Source organism: Microcaecilia unicolor, chromosome 2 (genome assembly GCF_901765095.1).
Source record: "Microcaecilia unicolor chromosome 2, aMicUni1.1, whole genome shotgun sequence".
Classification (NCBI taxonomy): domain Eukaryota; kingdom Metazoa; phylum Chordata; class Amphibia; order Gymnophiona; family Siphonopidae; genus Microcaecilia; species Microcaecilia unicolor.
In genome coordinates, this window is record NC_044032.1 from 165,788,321 (window position 1) to 165,803,356 (window position 15,036).

The window sequence follows — 15,036 nt, forward strand, 5'->3', positions numbered from 1 at the left end:
ATGAGGCAGAGCTATATGCTCAAACTTTTACATTAGCTCTGAGCACTGGGAACTGTGAACCAGCACTGTACAATGATATCACCCATTTATGTGCCTGACTACATTTTGTTTGTTGACAGAGGAGGAAAAAAAAAACGACTTGGTTTTGTGGATTGCCAACTTGCTTTTCTATAGCTTGGAACTAGGCCTCTGTATTGATTACTGTTAGAAAGAGACAGACTAGTCATTCAAAACTTCATTGTACAAATCACAGAAACTTCTCAACCTAGGAATTAAATAAACCCATCATTTTTAGAAAAATTACTCACTGTTATGGTTCCCACCATTAAAAGAAACCATAGCCAATAAAATGAAATTATGAGCAGTCCATGAGAATGTTTAATACATGATCGGGGCTTGTCAGCTACAAAATATGGAGATTTTAATGGAAATAACTTCGGAAATTTGTGTTCCATTATGCCTTTATTTCTTTGAAAACATTTTTTTAAACTACTGCTGTAATCACAGAAATGTCTTTACATTTGATGCAAATATGAGAGCAATTACAAAGTCACTCAGTGGCACTACTTTTAACAAAAACTAACAGATCATTTATATTACACATAACAAATTTATAAGCATAACTTTAAGCTCTAACTGCACTGCAGTTGCAAGAACCTCAACACAATGTGCCATGTAAATAACTTTGACGAATTTAACCCAATAACAAGCGTCAGATGCATTACAGGTTATAGCAATATATTCTACTGTAGAAAACCAATGCAGATTAGTTTTATGACTGAGTTTCTGAAAAGTGTAGCTACACTTGTAAACCTAAATACTGTTTAGACAGGCCTGTCATTCTAAATTGCAATATATACTACATATAGCATTATATATATAATATATATTCTCACATATAAATGTTTTCTTTCACATTGTAGTTCCCAAACTGAGGAAAACCTTCCACTTGTATTCTAGTGGCATTATGTCTTCTTTCATCGTGCTCCTGCATCACCACGGACTGAAGGTGGAATGTCATGATCGGATAGGAAGGACGTAGCTGCAGCTGCTGCTTCTGGGAGAATGGGTGCAAATACATGGCGGCACACTGGGCATGTTCCCGACTTAAAAAAAAAAAAAAGTTCATGTCACAATCTGGTGTTATTACTACTATTATGGAACTTCACATTATAGATTGGTAAATGATAAATTTCCTAAACCAAAAACCTTTTGCATATTTGTCATAAGGGATATGGTATGTGGTTTTATAGTTCTCATCTGTAGGGTAATGGGTTTCTGAAGGTAATGAAAGAAGCAAACTCAGGATTTCTATTCCCATATGAGATCCCTTTTAAGAGGATTATACAGTAAACATAATATGACAAAAGCCACAACACAGCAACCCAGAGCTATACCTTAAAAGAAAAAGTGGCACTGCTACAGTTTAGGAACTAAACTTGAGGGAGAATATAAATCATCTTCTATCTACTATGTACATATCCTATATAATAAAACGCACCTCCAACGTTCTGAAGCTGACTGCGTGGACATAAGCCTTGAGGCATTCGTGCTTCTGCATCCATCTCCTGAAATGATGACGTCTCCCACTTCCGGGTGCGTCAGCAGCGACATTGCCCAATCACAACATAGTAGCGCGAGCCAACTCCGTCGCGTACCTGTGCTGACGGGGGACCCCAACCCCCGACAGCCGAAGTCCTCTTCTCAGCTGCCACGGCGTTGCTTGCTGAATGATCTGATCAAGTTTCTGTGCATGTGTCTGACATCAGACGCACGCACAGAAACTTGATCAGCCCATTCAGCAAGCAACGCTGGCGCCGAAGAGGACTTTGGCTGTCGGGGTCCCCCGTCAGCACAGGTAAGTGACGGCGGCGGGGGAGGGTTTTCTGCGGAAAGGGGGGGGGGTCGAGAGGGTCGCGGCAGGGAGGTCCAGGGGGCAGTAACGCGGAGGGGGGGGGGGTGTTGAAATCAGAGGGAGAGGGAGTCTGTAACACGGTGGGAGGGGCGTGAGGGGGCCTGGAAGGGAGGGAGGGGGGGTCTGGAACTCGGAAGGAAGGAAGGAAAGGAGGGAGGGAGGCATGGGTCTCGGAGGGGACAGAGCGAGACAGCGAGGGAGGGTGGGGGATTACCTTGCTAGCACCCGTTTCATTGCCTACTGAAACGGGCCTTTTTTACTAGTTAATTTATATTATGTAACTATTATTTATGTATGCAAAATAAAAAACAGTTGCAAATCTACATAATGGATGTATTTTTCTACAATTCATTTTGGAATAAAATGACAGTGTCATCAACTATGATATTGGGCATTATTCACACTAATGTTTTATGGGCAGGATTGTTGGTTATGAGCTTCTGATTTTAGATGTTTATAAATTGCAAATTTAGGTGTTTATTTTCTAACTGGAGGAGTGGCCTAGTGGTTAGGGTGGTGGACTTTGGTCCTGGGGAACTGAGGAACTAAGTTTGATTCCCGGCACAGGCAGCTCCTTGTGACTCTGGGCAAGTCACTTAACCCTCCATTGCCTGCCGCATTGAGCCTGCCATGAGTGGGAAAGCGCGGGGTACAAATGTAACAAAAAAAAAAAAAAAATAACTACTTAGGATTTTCTTTGAGGGTACTAAAAAATCAGTATTTCTCAGTGTTTTCATGGTACAAGCACTAGTGCTGGGTAAAATTTATAGTTAATTTGTTTACAAGCCTTGTAATATTCTCTCTAGCCAAACAACTACAAAAAATGCAACACTAACATCCCTCATAATCCTGGCACTTATAGTCCACTCCCTGGTTCCTTTCAGTCTCTCGCTCACATCTCCTATAGGCCAGGGTAATGAAGAATACAGCTACCCCCTTTTTGATGTGGTCTATGAGGACTAAAGGTTAAAGCTGTTTCCAATGTAACCCACAGGAGCCAAGGACTGAAGTCATCCCTTCTTGAATTGGCTTGTAAGGACCCTATCTTACAACTACATATCATTACTGATCAGGGTGCACAGAAAGAGAACAGCAGCAGTTGTGATCAAGGATTCTTCATTTCCCTACTGCAAGAAGCTATACGAATTATGAAGGATAGTATAATGTGGTTCATAAAGCAAGTCAGACCCTGGGCCACAGAGGAGGAAAAGCAGCTGCATCATTGCTTTCTTTCTCTTTCTCCAGACCCTGCTCAGCAGAGGTAAATAATTTCAGCAGGGAAAAGGGAAAACTTGGAAACCCTACTCTTCAATCTCTGGGTCAAATCTGTGGTTTTCAGTTTAAAAAACATACCCAGTTTTCAAGCGAGGAGTGGGAGGGAAATTAGGGTAACGTGTAATGGATTTGATACACCACGTTTCTGTGGTACAACCAAAGCAGTTTACATACTATATTCAGGTACTTTCTCTGTCCCTAGTGGGCTCACAATTTATTGTACCTAGGGCAATGGAGGGTTAAATAACTTGTCCAGGATCACAAGCAGCTTTAGTTGGAATTGAACCCAGCTCCTCAGGTTCTCAGTCCACTCCACTACCATTAGGCTACTCCTCCTATTCCATTGAGTTCTCATTGGTTTAATCTACAGTGCTGAGATGTTTGTGAACCTCCAGAGGGTGGCTACTAAAATGGTCACTAGTCTTCTTCATAAAGCATATGGGAACAGACTTAAAAGTCTCAATATGTATACTTTGGAAATGCAGGAGAGGGGAGACATGATAGAGACATTTAAATACCTATGTGACATGTGCACAAGACGTGAGTCTCTCAATTGAAAAGGAAGCTCTGGAATGAGGGGGATAGGATGAAGGTGAAAGGGGATAGACTCAGAAGCAACCTGGGGAAACACTTCTTCATGGAAAGGGTCGTGAATTCATGGAATGGCCTCTGGTGGAAGTAGTGGAGATTAAAACAGTTTCTGAATTTAAGAGAGCTTGGGACAAGTAAACAGGATGTCTAAGAGAGTGATAGGGAAAGCAGATGGAATAGATGGGCAGACTGGATAGGACATATAGTCTTTATCTACCTACATATTTCTATGAATTAGAAATGCGCAGTTGAAGTTTTACATGGACTTGGGGAAAATCCACTATTTCTGGGATAAGCAGTGTAAAATATTTTGGGATCTTGCCAGGTATTTGTGACCTGGATTGGCCACTGTTGGAAACAGGATGCTGGGCTTGATGGACCTTTGGTCTTTCCCAGTATGGCAATACTTATGTACTTATGTTCTCATGTTTTAATAAAGCAGATCTGAATTAGCTAATTACTTTTTATTAGTATCCCTTCTTGTTACACAGTTGCTATTTTAAGTATTTTTCAGGGAGTTTTATGTGACAGGATTCCAAAGTGCAGGCAGCACTAGAAAACTGCAGAAACCACTGTACTACCCCAGCTACTGGCAAGAGAATAAAGTTTATGCTGCCAGCAGGTAAGGGAACTGAAGAGCATTATGAAAGCCATGCCAGAGTTCACAGCTTTACCAAATGAAAGCTGTAAATATAGATCTAAATGAATTACTGTTTTACTGTATCCATTTTTTAACCTTCTTTTATGGTTAAGGCGGTTCTCTAAATACACATTCAATTATACTTTTCGGTATTCAGATGGATAAGCCTCGGGACATGAAAACCTAAGACATACACTTGTCCGTAAGTAAGGCTAATGACTAAGATTGCATGTGTGGGAGGAGGGAAGGATGATGGAGTACAGGAAAAGCGGAAGTACTTACCTGTAGCAGGTATTCTCCAAAGACAGCAGGCCTTATATTCTCACATATGGGTAATGCGTTCCCGTGTTGCCAGGTCTAGAGCTTATGACAAGCTGAAAAGAGCTCTGTGGAGTGCGAGTGCCATCCTACCCGCTGCGAGGGCATGGTTACCGCAGTACAATACTACAGCAGATGTGACAAAAAGCCAAAAGGAGACAACTCCAAGGGGAGGTGGGAGGGTTGCAAAAGAATATAAGGACTGCTGTCCTCGGAGAATACCTGCTACAGGTAATATCTTCACTTTCTCAGAGAACAAGCAGGCCTATGTAATCTCACATATGGGGAATCCCTAGCTACTAATTATATGAGAGTGCAGCCTGGAACAGAAGAAAACAGGTCTAGGGGGGTGGAGTTGGATTCTGTCCCAAAGAGATTCTGCAATACTGTCCATCCAAAACGACTGTCGCGTCGGGTATCTTGCTTAAGGCAGTAGTGCAATGTGAATGTGTGAACAGAAGACCAAGTTGCAGCCTTGCAAATTTCTTCAATAGAGGCTGACCGCAAGTGGACTACCAATGCAGCCATGGCTCTGACATTATTAGCCTTGACATGGGCATAAGTGAAAGAAATGCAATCTGCAAGCCAATTCGAGATTCTGCGTTTCCCAATCGTGACACCTATCCTGTTGGAATTAAAGAAACAAAAAGTTGGGCGGACTGTCTTTGGGGCTTAGTCCGATCCATGCAACAGGCCAATGCTCGCTTGCAGTCTAAGGTATGCAAGGCGCAGTTGCCAGGATAGGCATGAGGACAGAGAAAGAATATTGGCAAGACAATCAAATGGTTCAGACAGAACTTCAACACAGCCTTAGGGTGCGCGCAGAGGACTATTCTGTTGTGATGAAGCTTAGTGTAAGGTGTATCCACCACCAAGGCCTGAAGCTCACTGATCCTGCAAGCTGAATTAACAGCCACCAAGTAAATGACCTTCAAGGTCAAGTACTTCAGGTAACAGCAATCCAGTAGTTTGAAAGGAGCTTTCATCAGCTTCGTGAGAATGATGTTGAGGTTCTATGACATGTGGAGGTCTGACAGGGGGCTCCGACAAGAGAAAACCTCTCATGAAGCAAACAACTAAAGGCTGTCCAGAGTTGGATTTACCCTCTACATGTTGATAAGCATTAACTGCACTGAGGTGAATCCTGGTCTTGAGACCACACTCGGAAAGGTGCAGAAGATATTCAAGCAGGGTGTGTGTAGGACATGAAATGGGGATCTAGGGCTTTGTCCTCATAGTAACATAGTAACATAGTAGATGACGGCAGAAAAAGACCTGCATGGTCCATCCAGTCTGCCCAAGACAAACTCATATGTGTATACCTTACCTTGAATTTGGACCTGTCCTTTTCAGGGCACAGACCATATAAGTCTGCCCAGCAGTATTTCCCGCCTCCCAACCACCAGTCCCGCCTCCCATCACCGGCTCTGGTACAGACCGTACAAGTCTGCCCTCCCCTATCCTCGCCTCCCAACCACCACCCCCTCTTCCCCCCACCTGCTCTGCCACCCAATTTCAGCTAAGCTTCTGAGGATCCATTTCTTCTGCACAGGATTCCTCTATGCATATCCCACGCATGTTTGAACTCCGTTACCGTTTTCATCTCCACCACCTCCCGTGGGAGGGCATTCCAAGCGTCCACCACCCTCTCCGTGAAAAAAATACTTCCTGACATCTTTCCTGAGTCTGCCCCCCTTCAATCTCATTTCATGTCCTCTCGTTCTACCGCCTTCCCATCTCTGGAAAAGATTTGTTTGCAGATTAATACCTTTCAAATATTTGAACGTCTGTATCATATCACCCCTGTTCCTCCTTTCCTCCAGGGTGTACATTTTCAGGTCAGCAAGCCTCTCTTCATACGTCTTGGAACGTAAATCCCATACCATCCTTGTAGCTTTCCTTTGCACCGCTTCCATTTTTTTAACATCCTTCGCAAGATACGGCCTCCAAAACTGAACACAATACTCCAGGTGGGGCCTCACCAACGTCTTATACAGGGGCATTAAAACCTCCTTTCTTCTGCTGGTCACTCCTCTCTCTATACAGCCTAGCAATCTTCTAGCTACGGCCACCACCTTGTCACACTGTTTCGTCGCCTTCAGATCCTCAGATACTATCACCCCAAGATCCCTCTCCCCGTCCGTGCCTATCAGACTCTCCCCGCCTAACACATACGTCTCCCTTGGATTTCTACTCCCTAAGTGCATCGCTTTGCATTTCTTCGCATTGAATTTTAATTGCCAAATGTTAGACCATTCTTCTAGCTTCTTCAGATCTTTTTTCATGTTTTCCACTCCCTCCGGGGTGTCCACTCTGTTGGAAATCTTGGTGTCATCCGCAAAAAGGCAAACTTTACCTTGTAACCCTTCGGCAATGTCACTCACAAATATATTGAACAGAATCGGCCCCAGCACCGATCCCTGAGGCACTCCACTACTCACCTTTCCCTCCTCCGAGTGAACTCCATTCACCACCACCCTCTGGCGTCTGTCCGTCAACCAGTTCCTAATCCAGTTCACCACTTCGGGTCCTATCTTCAGGCCGTCTAGTTTATTCAAGAGCTTCCTGTGGGGAACCGTGTCAAAAGCCTTGCTGAAATCTAAGTACATGATGTCCATAGCACGCCCTTGATTTAATTCTCCTGTCACCCAGTCAAAGAATTCAATGAGATTCGTTTGGCACGATTTCCCTTTGGTGAAACCATGTTGTCTCGGATCTTGCAACTTATTCTCCTCCATTTAAAAGAGTAACACCTATTAGTGGAATCTTTGCTGGAAGCCAACAAGACCTGGGAGACAACCACTGGCAGACCCTAGGAAGCAAATTCTAGGCTTTCAATATCCAGGCTGTGAGGGCTAGAGACTGGAGGTTGCGATGAAGAAAAGACCCCTCGTTCTGTGTGATGAAGGTCAGAAAACACTCCAATCTTCACGGTTCCTCGGAGGATAACTCCAGAAGAAGAGGGAACCAGATCTGTCAAGGTCAGTAAGGAGCCATCAAGATCATGGTCCAGTGGTCTTGCTTGAGTTTCAACAAAGTCTTCCCCACAAGAGGTATGAGAGAATACGCATACAGAAGTTCTGTCCCCAATGAAGGAGGAAGGCATCTCACGTTAGTCTGCCGTGGGCCTGGAGCCTGAAAACAGAACTGAGGGACTTTGTGATTTATGTGAATGGCAAAGAGATCCACCGAGGGGGTGCCCCACGTTTGGAAGATCTTGCGGGCAACACCCATGTTGAGAGACAACTCATGCGGTTGCATGACCCTGTTCAGTCTGTCGGCCAGGCTGTTTTTGCCCGTACCATGCCAGAGAACCCAATGCCATATCCAAAAGGGCTCCTGACACAGTGGGTGTGATCCAGTGTCCCCTTGCTTGTTGGTGTAATACACTACAACCTAATTGTATGTTTGAATGAGTAAAATGTGGTGAGACAGCTGAACTCGGAAAGCCTTTAGAATGTTCCAAATATCCCGAAGCTCCAGGAGATTGATCTTGTGATCCGTTTCCTGGGCAGACCAAGCACCTTGAGTGTGAAGCCCATCTATATGGGCTCCTCAACCGAGGCAAGATGCATCCATTGTCAGCACTTTCTGATGCTGAGGAATTTGGAATGGGAGACCCAGAGTCAAATTGGATCAAATGGTCCACCACAACAGGAAGCGAGTCAGCTCCAGGGGACATACGGATGACATCTACTAGGCTCCCGGTGGCTTGACACTACTAAGAAGCTAGGGTCCACTGAGCAGTTCTCTTGTGAAGACGTGTCATGGGCATCACATAAACCATGGATGCCATTTGTCCAAACAACCTCAACATTTGCCGAGCTGTGACCTGCGGAGAGATGTGAACCTGAGATGCTAGTGCGACTAGAGAATCCGCCTTTGGCCCCGAGAGGAAGGCTCGAATCTTCTGCATATCGAGCAAGGCTCCAATGAATTCTAATTGCTTGGCAGGGCGAAGATGGGACTTGGAATAGTTTAAAATGAACCCTAGTAACTCGAGCACCTGAAGAGTCCACTGCATGGACTCTCGAGCACTGTCCTCCGACATGCACTTCACCAGCCAATCATCGAGATAAGGGAAAATATAGACTACCGCTAGACATTTGGTAAATACCCTGGGAGCTGACACAAGGCCAAATGGCAACACATGGTACTGGAAGTGCTGTGTTCCCAACAGAAATCAAAGATACTTCCGAGGGCCTGGAAGTATCGGGATGTGTGTGTATGCATAAGTCCAGACAGCATAGTCAATCATATTCCTGAATCATGGGGAGAAGGGTGCCCTGGGAAACCATCCTGAACTTTTCTTTGACCAGGAATTTGTTCAGGGCCCTTAGATCTAGGATCTGTCTCCTTTTGCAAAAGGAAGTACCTGGAATAGATTCCCCACCCTTCCTCCCTTGATGGAACTGGCTCGACCGCATGGAACTTCAGAAGGGCTGAGAGTTCCTCTGCAAATACCTGCTTGTGCTGAGAACTGAAGGAATGAGCTCTCAGTGGGCAATTTGGAAGTTTCTGATGACAAATTGAGGGCATATCCTAGCCTATCTGAAAAACCCACGGGTCAGAAGTTACAAGGGACCAACTTCCATGAAAAGAATTCAACCTCCCTTCGACCAGTAGGTCATCCAGCATGGACACTGGAACAGTGGTTATGCTCTACTGAAGCCAGTCAAAAGCTCACCCCTTGCTTTGACTAGGGAGCAGCGGGAGCCTTAGGTGTACACTGTTGATGCGAACGAGCACGCTGGGGTTGAAACTGAGAAGGCAGCTCAGAGGAGGTGGAGTACCTATGCCTTTACGAGTAATAGGTACCCCTTCTTGACTTGCCAAAAGTCCTCCTAGAAAAGAAGGCAGATACAGAAGAGTGCCTAGTGGGAGAGAGAAGTAATGGTATCAGTATGTTTCTTGATTTGGTCTGCGAACTCCTTAATCTTTTCTCCAAAAAGGTTACCACCCCAGCACGGGGCATCCGCCAACATCTGCTGAACTGCAGGTTCCAAGTCAGAGACACATAGCAGGAGAGTCTGTGCACCACTATACTTTGGGCAGAGATCCAGAAAGTTGGCAAATTGGGCAACACTATAATAATGGGTGATTTCAATTACCCCGATTTTGACTGGATAAATGTTACATCAGGGAGTGCCAGGGAGATACAATTTCTAGATGTAATAAACGACTGCTCCTTGGAACAGCTGGTCTAAGAACTAACAAGAGGGGAAGCCATTTTGGATCTGGTCCTTGGTGGCATGCAGGGCATAGTGTGAAAGGTGGCGGTGTTGGGTCACCTGGGAAACAGTGATCATAATATGATCAAGTTTGAGGTACTATCTGGGATAAACCCACAAAAGAAATCTACTGTAGCTGCATTTAATTTTCGAAAGGGTGACTATAATAAAATGAGGAAAATGGTTAAAAAGAAACTAAAAGGATTGGCTGCAAAAGTCAGGACACTAAATCAGGCATGGACGTTATTAAAAAATAACATATTGGAAGCCCAGTCCAGAAGCATTCCACGTATTTGCAAAGGTGGAAAGACGATAAAACGTCAGCCAACATGGTTAAAAGGTGAAGTAAAAGAGGCCATTACAGCCAAAAGATTGTCCTTCAAAGAATGGAAAAAGGACCCAAGTGAAGAAAATAAGAAGCAACATAAGCACTGGCAAGTCAGATACAAAGCATTAATAAAGAAGGCTAAAAGAGAGTATGAAGAGAAACTTGCAGTAGAGGCTAAAACTCACAGTAACAACTTTTTCAGGTACATCAGAAGCAGAACGCCTGCGAGAGAATTCATGGGACCGTTAGATCACGAAGGAGCAAAAGGGACACCTAGGGAGGACAAGGCCATAGTGGAGAAACTGAATGAATTCTTTACTTCTGTCCTCAGGGAAGAAGATGTAAGAGATCTGACTGTACCAGAAATGGTTTTCAAGGGTGATGATGTGGAGGAATTGAAAGAAACCTCAGTGAACCTGGAAGATGTACTGAGCCAAATTGACAAATTAAAGAGTAGTAAATCACCTGGACCAGATGGCATACATCCAAGGGTACTCAAAGAACTCAAGCATGAAATTGCTGATCTGCTGTTAGTAATATGTAACCTGTCGTTAAAATCGCCCGTAGTACCTGAAGACTGGAAGGTGGCCAATGTGACGCCGATTTTTAAAAAGGGTTCTAGGGGGTGATCCAGGAAATAATAGACCAGTAAGCCTGAAGTCGGTACTGGGCAAAATAGTGGAAATTTTTATAAAGCGAAAGCTACATGCCTGTAGAAAGTATTCTCCGAGGACAGCAGGCTAATTGTTCTCACGAATGGGTGACGTCCACGGCAGCCCCTCCGATCGGAGATCTTCACTAGCAACAACGTTTGCTAGCCCTCGCGTGTGCATGCAAAGTGCGCATGCGCGACCGTCTTCCTGCCCCAACGCGAGCGTGTTCGCCAGTCCAGTAAATAGCAAAGACAAGGGAAGACACAACTCCAAAGGGGAGGCGGGCGGGTAGGTGAGAACAATCTGCCTGCTGTCCTCGGAGAATACCTTCTACAGGTATGTAGCTTTCGCTTTCTCAGAGGACAAGCAGGCTGCTTGTTCTCACGAATGGGGTATGCCTAGCCCCCAGGCTCACTCAAAACAACAAACATTGGTCAATTGGGCCTCGCAACGGCGAGGAAATAACTGAGATTGACCTAACTTCTTCAACTAACTGAGAGTGCAGCCTGGAACAGAATAAAAATGGGCATGGGGGGGTGGAGTTGGATTCTAAACCCCGAACAGATTCTGCAGCACCGACTGCCCGAACCGACTGTCGCGTTGGGTATCCTGCTGAAGGCAGTAATGAGATGTGAATGTGTGGACAGATGACCACGTCGCAGCCTTGCAAATCTCTTCAATAGTCGCTGACTTCAAGTGGGCCACTGACGTCGCCATGGCTCTAACACTATGAGCCGTGACATGACCCTCAAGAGTCAGCCCAGCCTGGGCGTAAGTGAAAGAAATGCAATCTGCTAGCCAATTAGATAAGGTGCATTTCCCGACAGCCACTCCCCTTCTGTTGGGATCAAAAGAAAACATTTGGGCGGACTGTCTGTGGGGCTGTGTCCGCTCCAGATAGAAGGCCAATGCTCGCTTGCAGTCCAATGTGTGCAGCTGACGTTCAGCAGGGCGGGTATGAGGACGGGGAAAGAATGTTGGCAAGACAATTGACTGGTTCAGATGGAACTCTGACACCACCTTCGGCAAGAACTTAGGGTGAGTGCGGAAGACTACTCTGTTATGTTGAAATTTAGTATAAGGAGCATGAGCTACCAAGGCTTGAAGCTCACTGTTTCTGCGAGCTGAAGTGACTGCTACCAAGAAAATGACCTTCCAAGTCAAGTACTTCAGATGGCAGGAATTCAGTGGCTCAAATGGAGGTTTCATCAGCTGGGTGAGAATGACATTGAGATCCCATGACACTGTAGGAGGTTTGATGGGGGGCTTTGACAAAAGCAAACCTCTCATGAAGCGAACAACTAAAGGCTGTCCCGAGATCGGCTTACCTTCCACACGGTAATGGTATGCACTAATCGCACTAAGATGAACCCTTACAGAGTTGGTTTTAAGACCAGACTCGGACAAGTGCAGAAGGTATTCAAGCAGGGTCTGTGTAGGACAAGAGCGAAGCCTTAGGGCCTTGCTGTCACACCAGACGGCAAACCTCCTCCAGAGAAAAAAAGTAACTCTTCTTAGTGGAATCTTTCCTGGAAGCAAGCAAGACACGGGAGACACCCTCAGAGAGACCCAAAGAGGCAAAATCTACGCCCTCAACATCCAAGTCGTGAGAGCCAGGGACTGGAGGTTGGGATGCAGAAGTGCCCCCTCGTTCTGAGTAATGCGGGTCGGAAAACACTCCAATCTCCACAGTTCTTCGGAGGACAATTCCAGAAGAAGAGGGAACCATATCTGACGCGGGCCAGAAGGGAGCGATCAAGATCATGGTGCCTCGATCTTGCTTGAGTTTCAGCAAAGTCTTCCCCACCAAAGGTATGGGAGGATAAGCATATGGGAGGCCTTCCGCCCAAACCAGGAGAAAGGCATCCAATGCTAGCCGGCCGTGGGCCTGAAGTCTGGAACAGAACTGAGGGACCTTGTGATTGACTTGAGTGGCAAAGAGATCCACCAAGGGGGTGCCCCACACTTGGAAGATCTCGCGTACCACTGAGGAACTGAGCGACCACTCATGAGGTTGCATTATCCTGCTCAATCTGTCGGCCAGACTGTTGTTTACGCCTGCCAGATACGTGGCTTGAAGAAACATGCCGTTCCGGCGAGCATTTTGCAGGATGGAAAGGACAATTTTTTGGAGGCAGTAACAATTTGTGGGGTGATGGACAGTTGCAAGAGGGTAGTATTGAGCTTTGGGAAAGTAGAGAACAGAGACAAATTTGAAGGGAGGCATTCCCTAAATGATACATTTCACTGTTTTGCCCCTAGACAGATATTATTGACCTCTTTTGTATTTAATTCTTTCCAACATCCATTGGGTTGGAAAGCAGAAAATAAACCCTTGTTTTCATTATTCCATTTGCTGTCTTGACAATCAAGGATTTTTTCTTCTTCTTCTTGTTGTTAGAAAGAACTACAAAGATCTATTGCAGTAAGAAAACAGGTACTTTCATTGCCAAACTCATTTTACCATATATTATTCTGTTTTGAACTGGTATGCTTTAAAAACACAAAAAGGCAAATAAAAGTAGGGCTTACCTTTTGTAACCAGAGTGTCACACAAGGTTTATGAAAGAGATGGCGGCAGGGAAGTTCTGTAATTATTTCATCTTTCACGTACTCACTGCAACATATGGCACAGCATTGCTCCTGACCTTCAGGTTTAGAAACATAAATCATCACCTCTGTGTGACTTACACAGTGATGTGTTTCAAATTGCAGCAAAAATATAAACCATTTGCAACATGGAACATGATGAAGATTGACCTCAGGGAAAGCAGCTTGGTTAAGTAAAAGAATTTGAGTTTTAGCAAATAAATTGGATAATATTTGGTTTCAGATTTAAAAATGTTTCACCTGCAATTCACGTTGCTTAATGCTTCTTTTTCATTTTTGAGACCCCCCCCCCCCCCCCGTGATTAAAGCTTTATTTTTGTATTTTTACAACAGTAACAGTTAAACAATGGGAATACTGATGACAAATGTTATACTGTGGCTCTTCAGTACATTAGCAAGGTCTCATAATTCCCCCCTCCCTTCCCATATCCCATCCCATTAAAGCCTCCCAAACCCCCATCCCCCTTTTTTGAGGGCTAGAAAAAAATGGGGGCCAGGCCCTAAAGCATTTCTCTGTTAACACTTTGGCTGGTGGCTGGTTTTGTTTGCATGAGCAAGTAAAACCATTTACTTTTATACAAACTACTAGGGAAGATGTTACTGTATTACTGACCTGAAAAAGAAAGTGTGCCCCCCCCCCCACCTCCTGCAAACAGAACAGCATACTTCACTGCAAATGATTAGGTTAACTGAATAAAATGTTTCTTTAACATAGCACAGGATACTGCAGGAGCAAATTTTACTTGGGGACATTTCCAGCTTCTTTCAGTGTTATCTGCTTTTAGGGGCTTTATTTTTAAATACATATTAGCTTTTCTTTTTCACAAAATAAAATGCATGCATACATTTTATCTGCTGCTCTACCATTAATAAATTAAACTTAAGCTGTGTGTGACTACTGTCTTTCAGCTTCTACTATGTGTAGTTGGAAGAGGTTTTGCTGTACTCTCAGACACAAATCTATAACACTCACATTGGCCAGATTTCTGCTATTACTTCGGAGCCTCAAAACTTGGGAAAGGATACATTCCAGTTAATCAAATGCAAATAATGTTAATATTAAAATGCCAGCATCAGTGTTTTTCATAGTACTTAAATATTTTATGTATATACAGCGCTATCTCCAGAAATAGTGGTAAGTGCCCTTATAGGCAAAGTGATATTTAGCTGCTATCCTTATAGCTGTATGGACAAATCTAGGACAGCCTTTTTCCTGGCCTAAATTTATCCATACAGCAATATGTATAGCAGCTGATATCACTGGCTATCCATAGATGAAACGTCAACTCTGCGCCTGGAATTATCCAGATAGCAGTGGGACGGATAGTGTCACTGAAAATTCACAGATCGAGGGTTTATATGTTTAGTGAAACACATTAATCCTTTTGAATATCGGCCAAAAAAGTACTACTGGATGCTATATATAGATATAAAATGACAATGTATCTGCACTATATCTATATAACATTTTATTT

The 15,036-nt window shown here is 44.4% G+C and overlaps 1 protein-coding gene across 5 annotated transcripts in view; it reads right to left on the bottom strand.

Annotated features, from left to right (window-relative positions):
- Positions 1-429: 429 nt before the first annotated feature.
- Positions 430-15,036, bottom strand: part of PJA2 (praja ring finger ubiquitin ligase 2) — a 135,478-nt gene continuing 120,871 nt past the window's right edge. For all 5 annotated transcript variants that reach the window (XM_030193457.1, XM_030193458.1, XM_030193460.1 and 2 more), the window contains exons 8-9: positions 13,484-13,599; positions 430-1,106 (exon numbers count right to left, since the gene is read on the bottom strand). In XM_030193457.1, the coding sequence (XP_030049317.1) occupies positions 978-1,106; positions 13,484-13,599 (245 nt within the window). In that variant the 3' untranslated portion in view covers positions 430-977. The remainder of the gene's footprint in view (positions 1,107-13,483; positions 13,600-15,036) is intronic.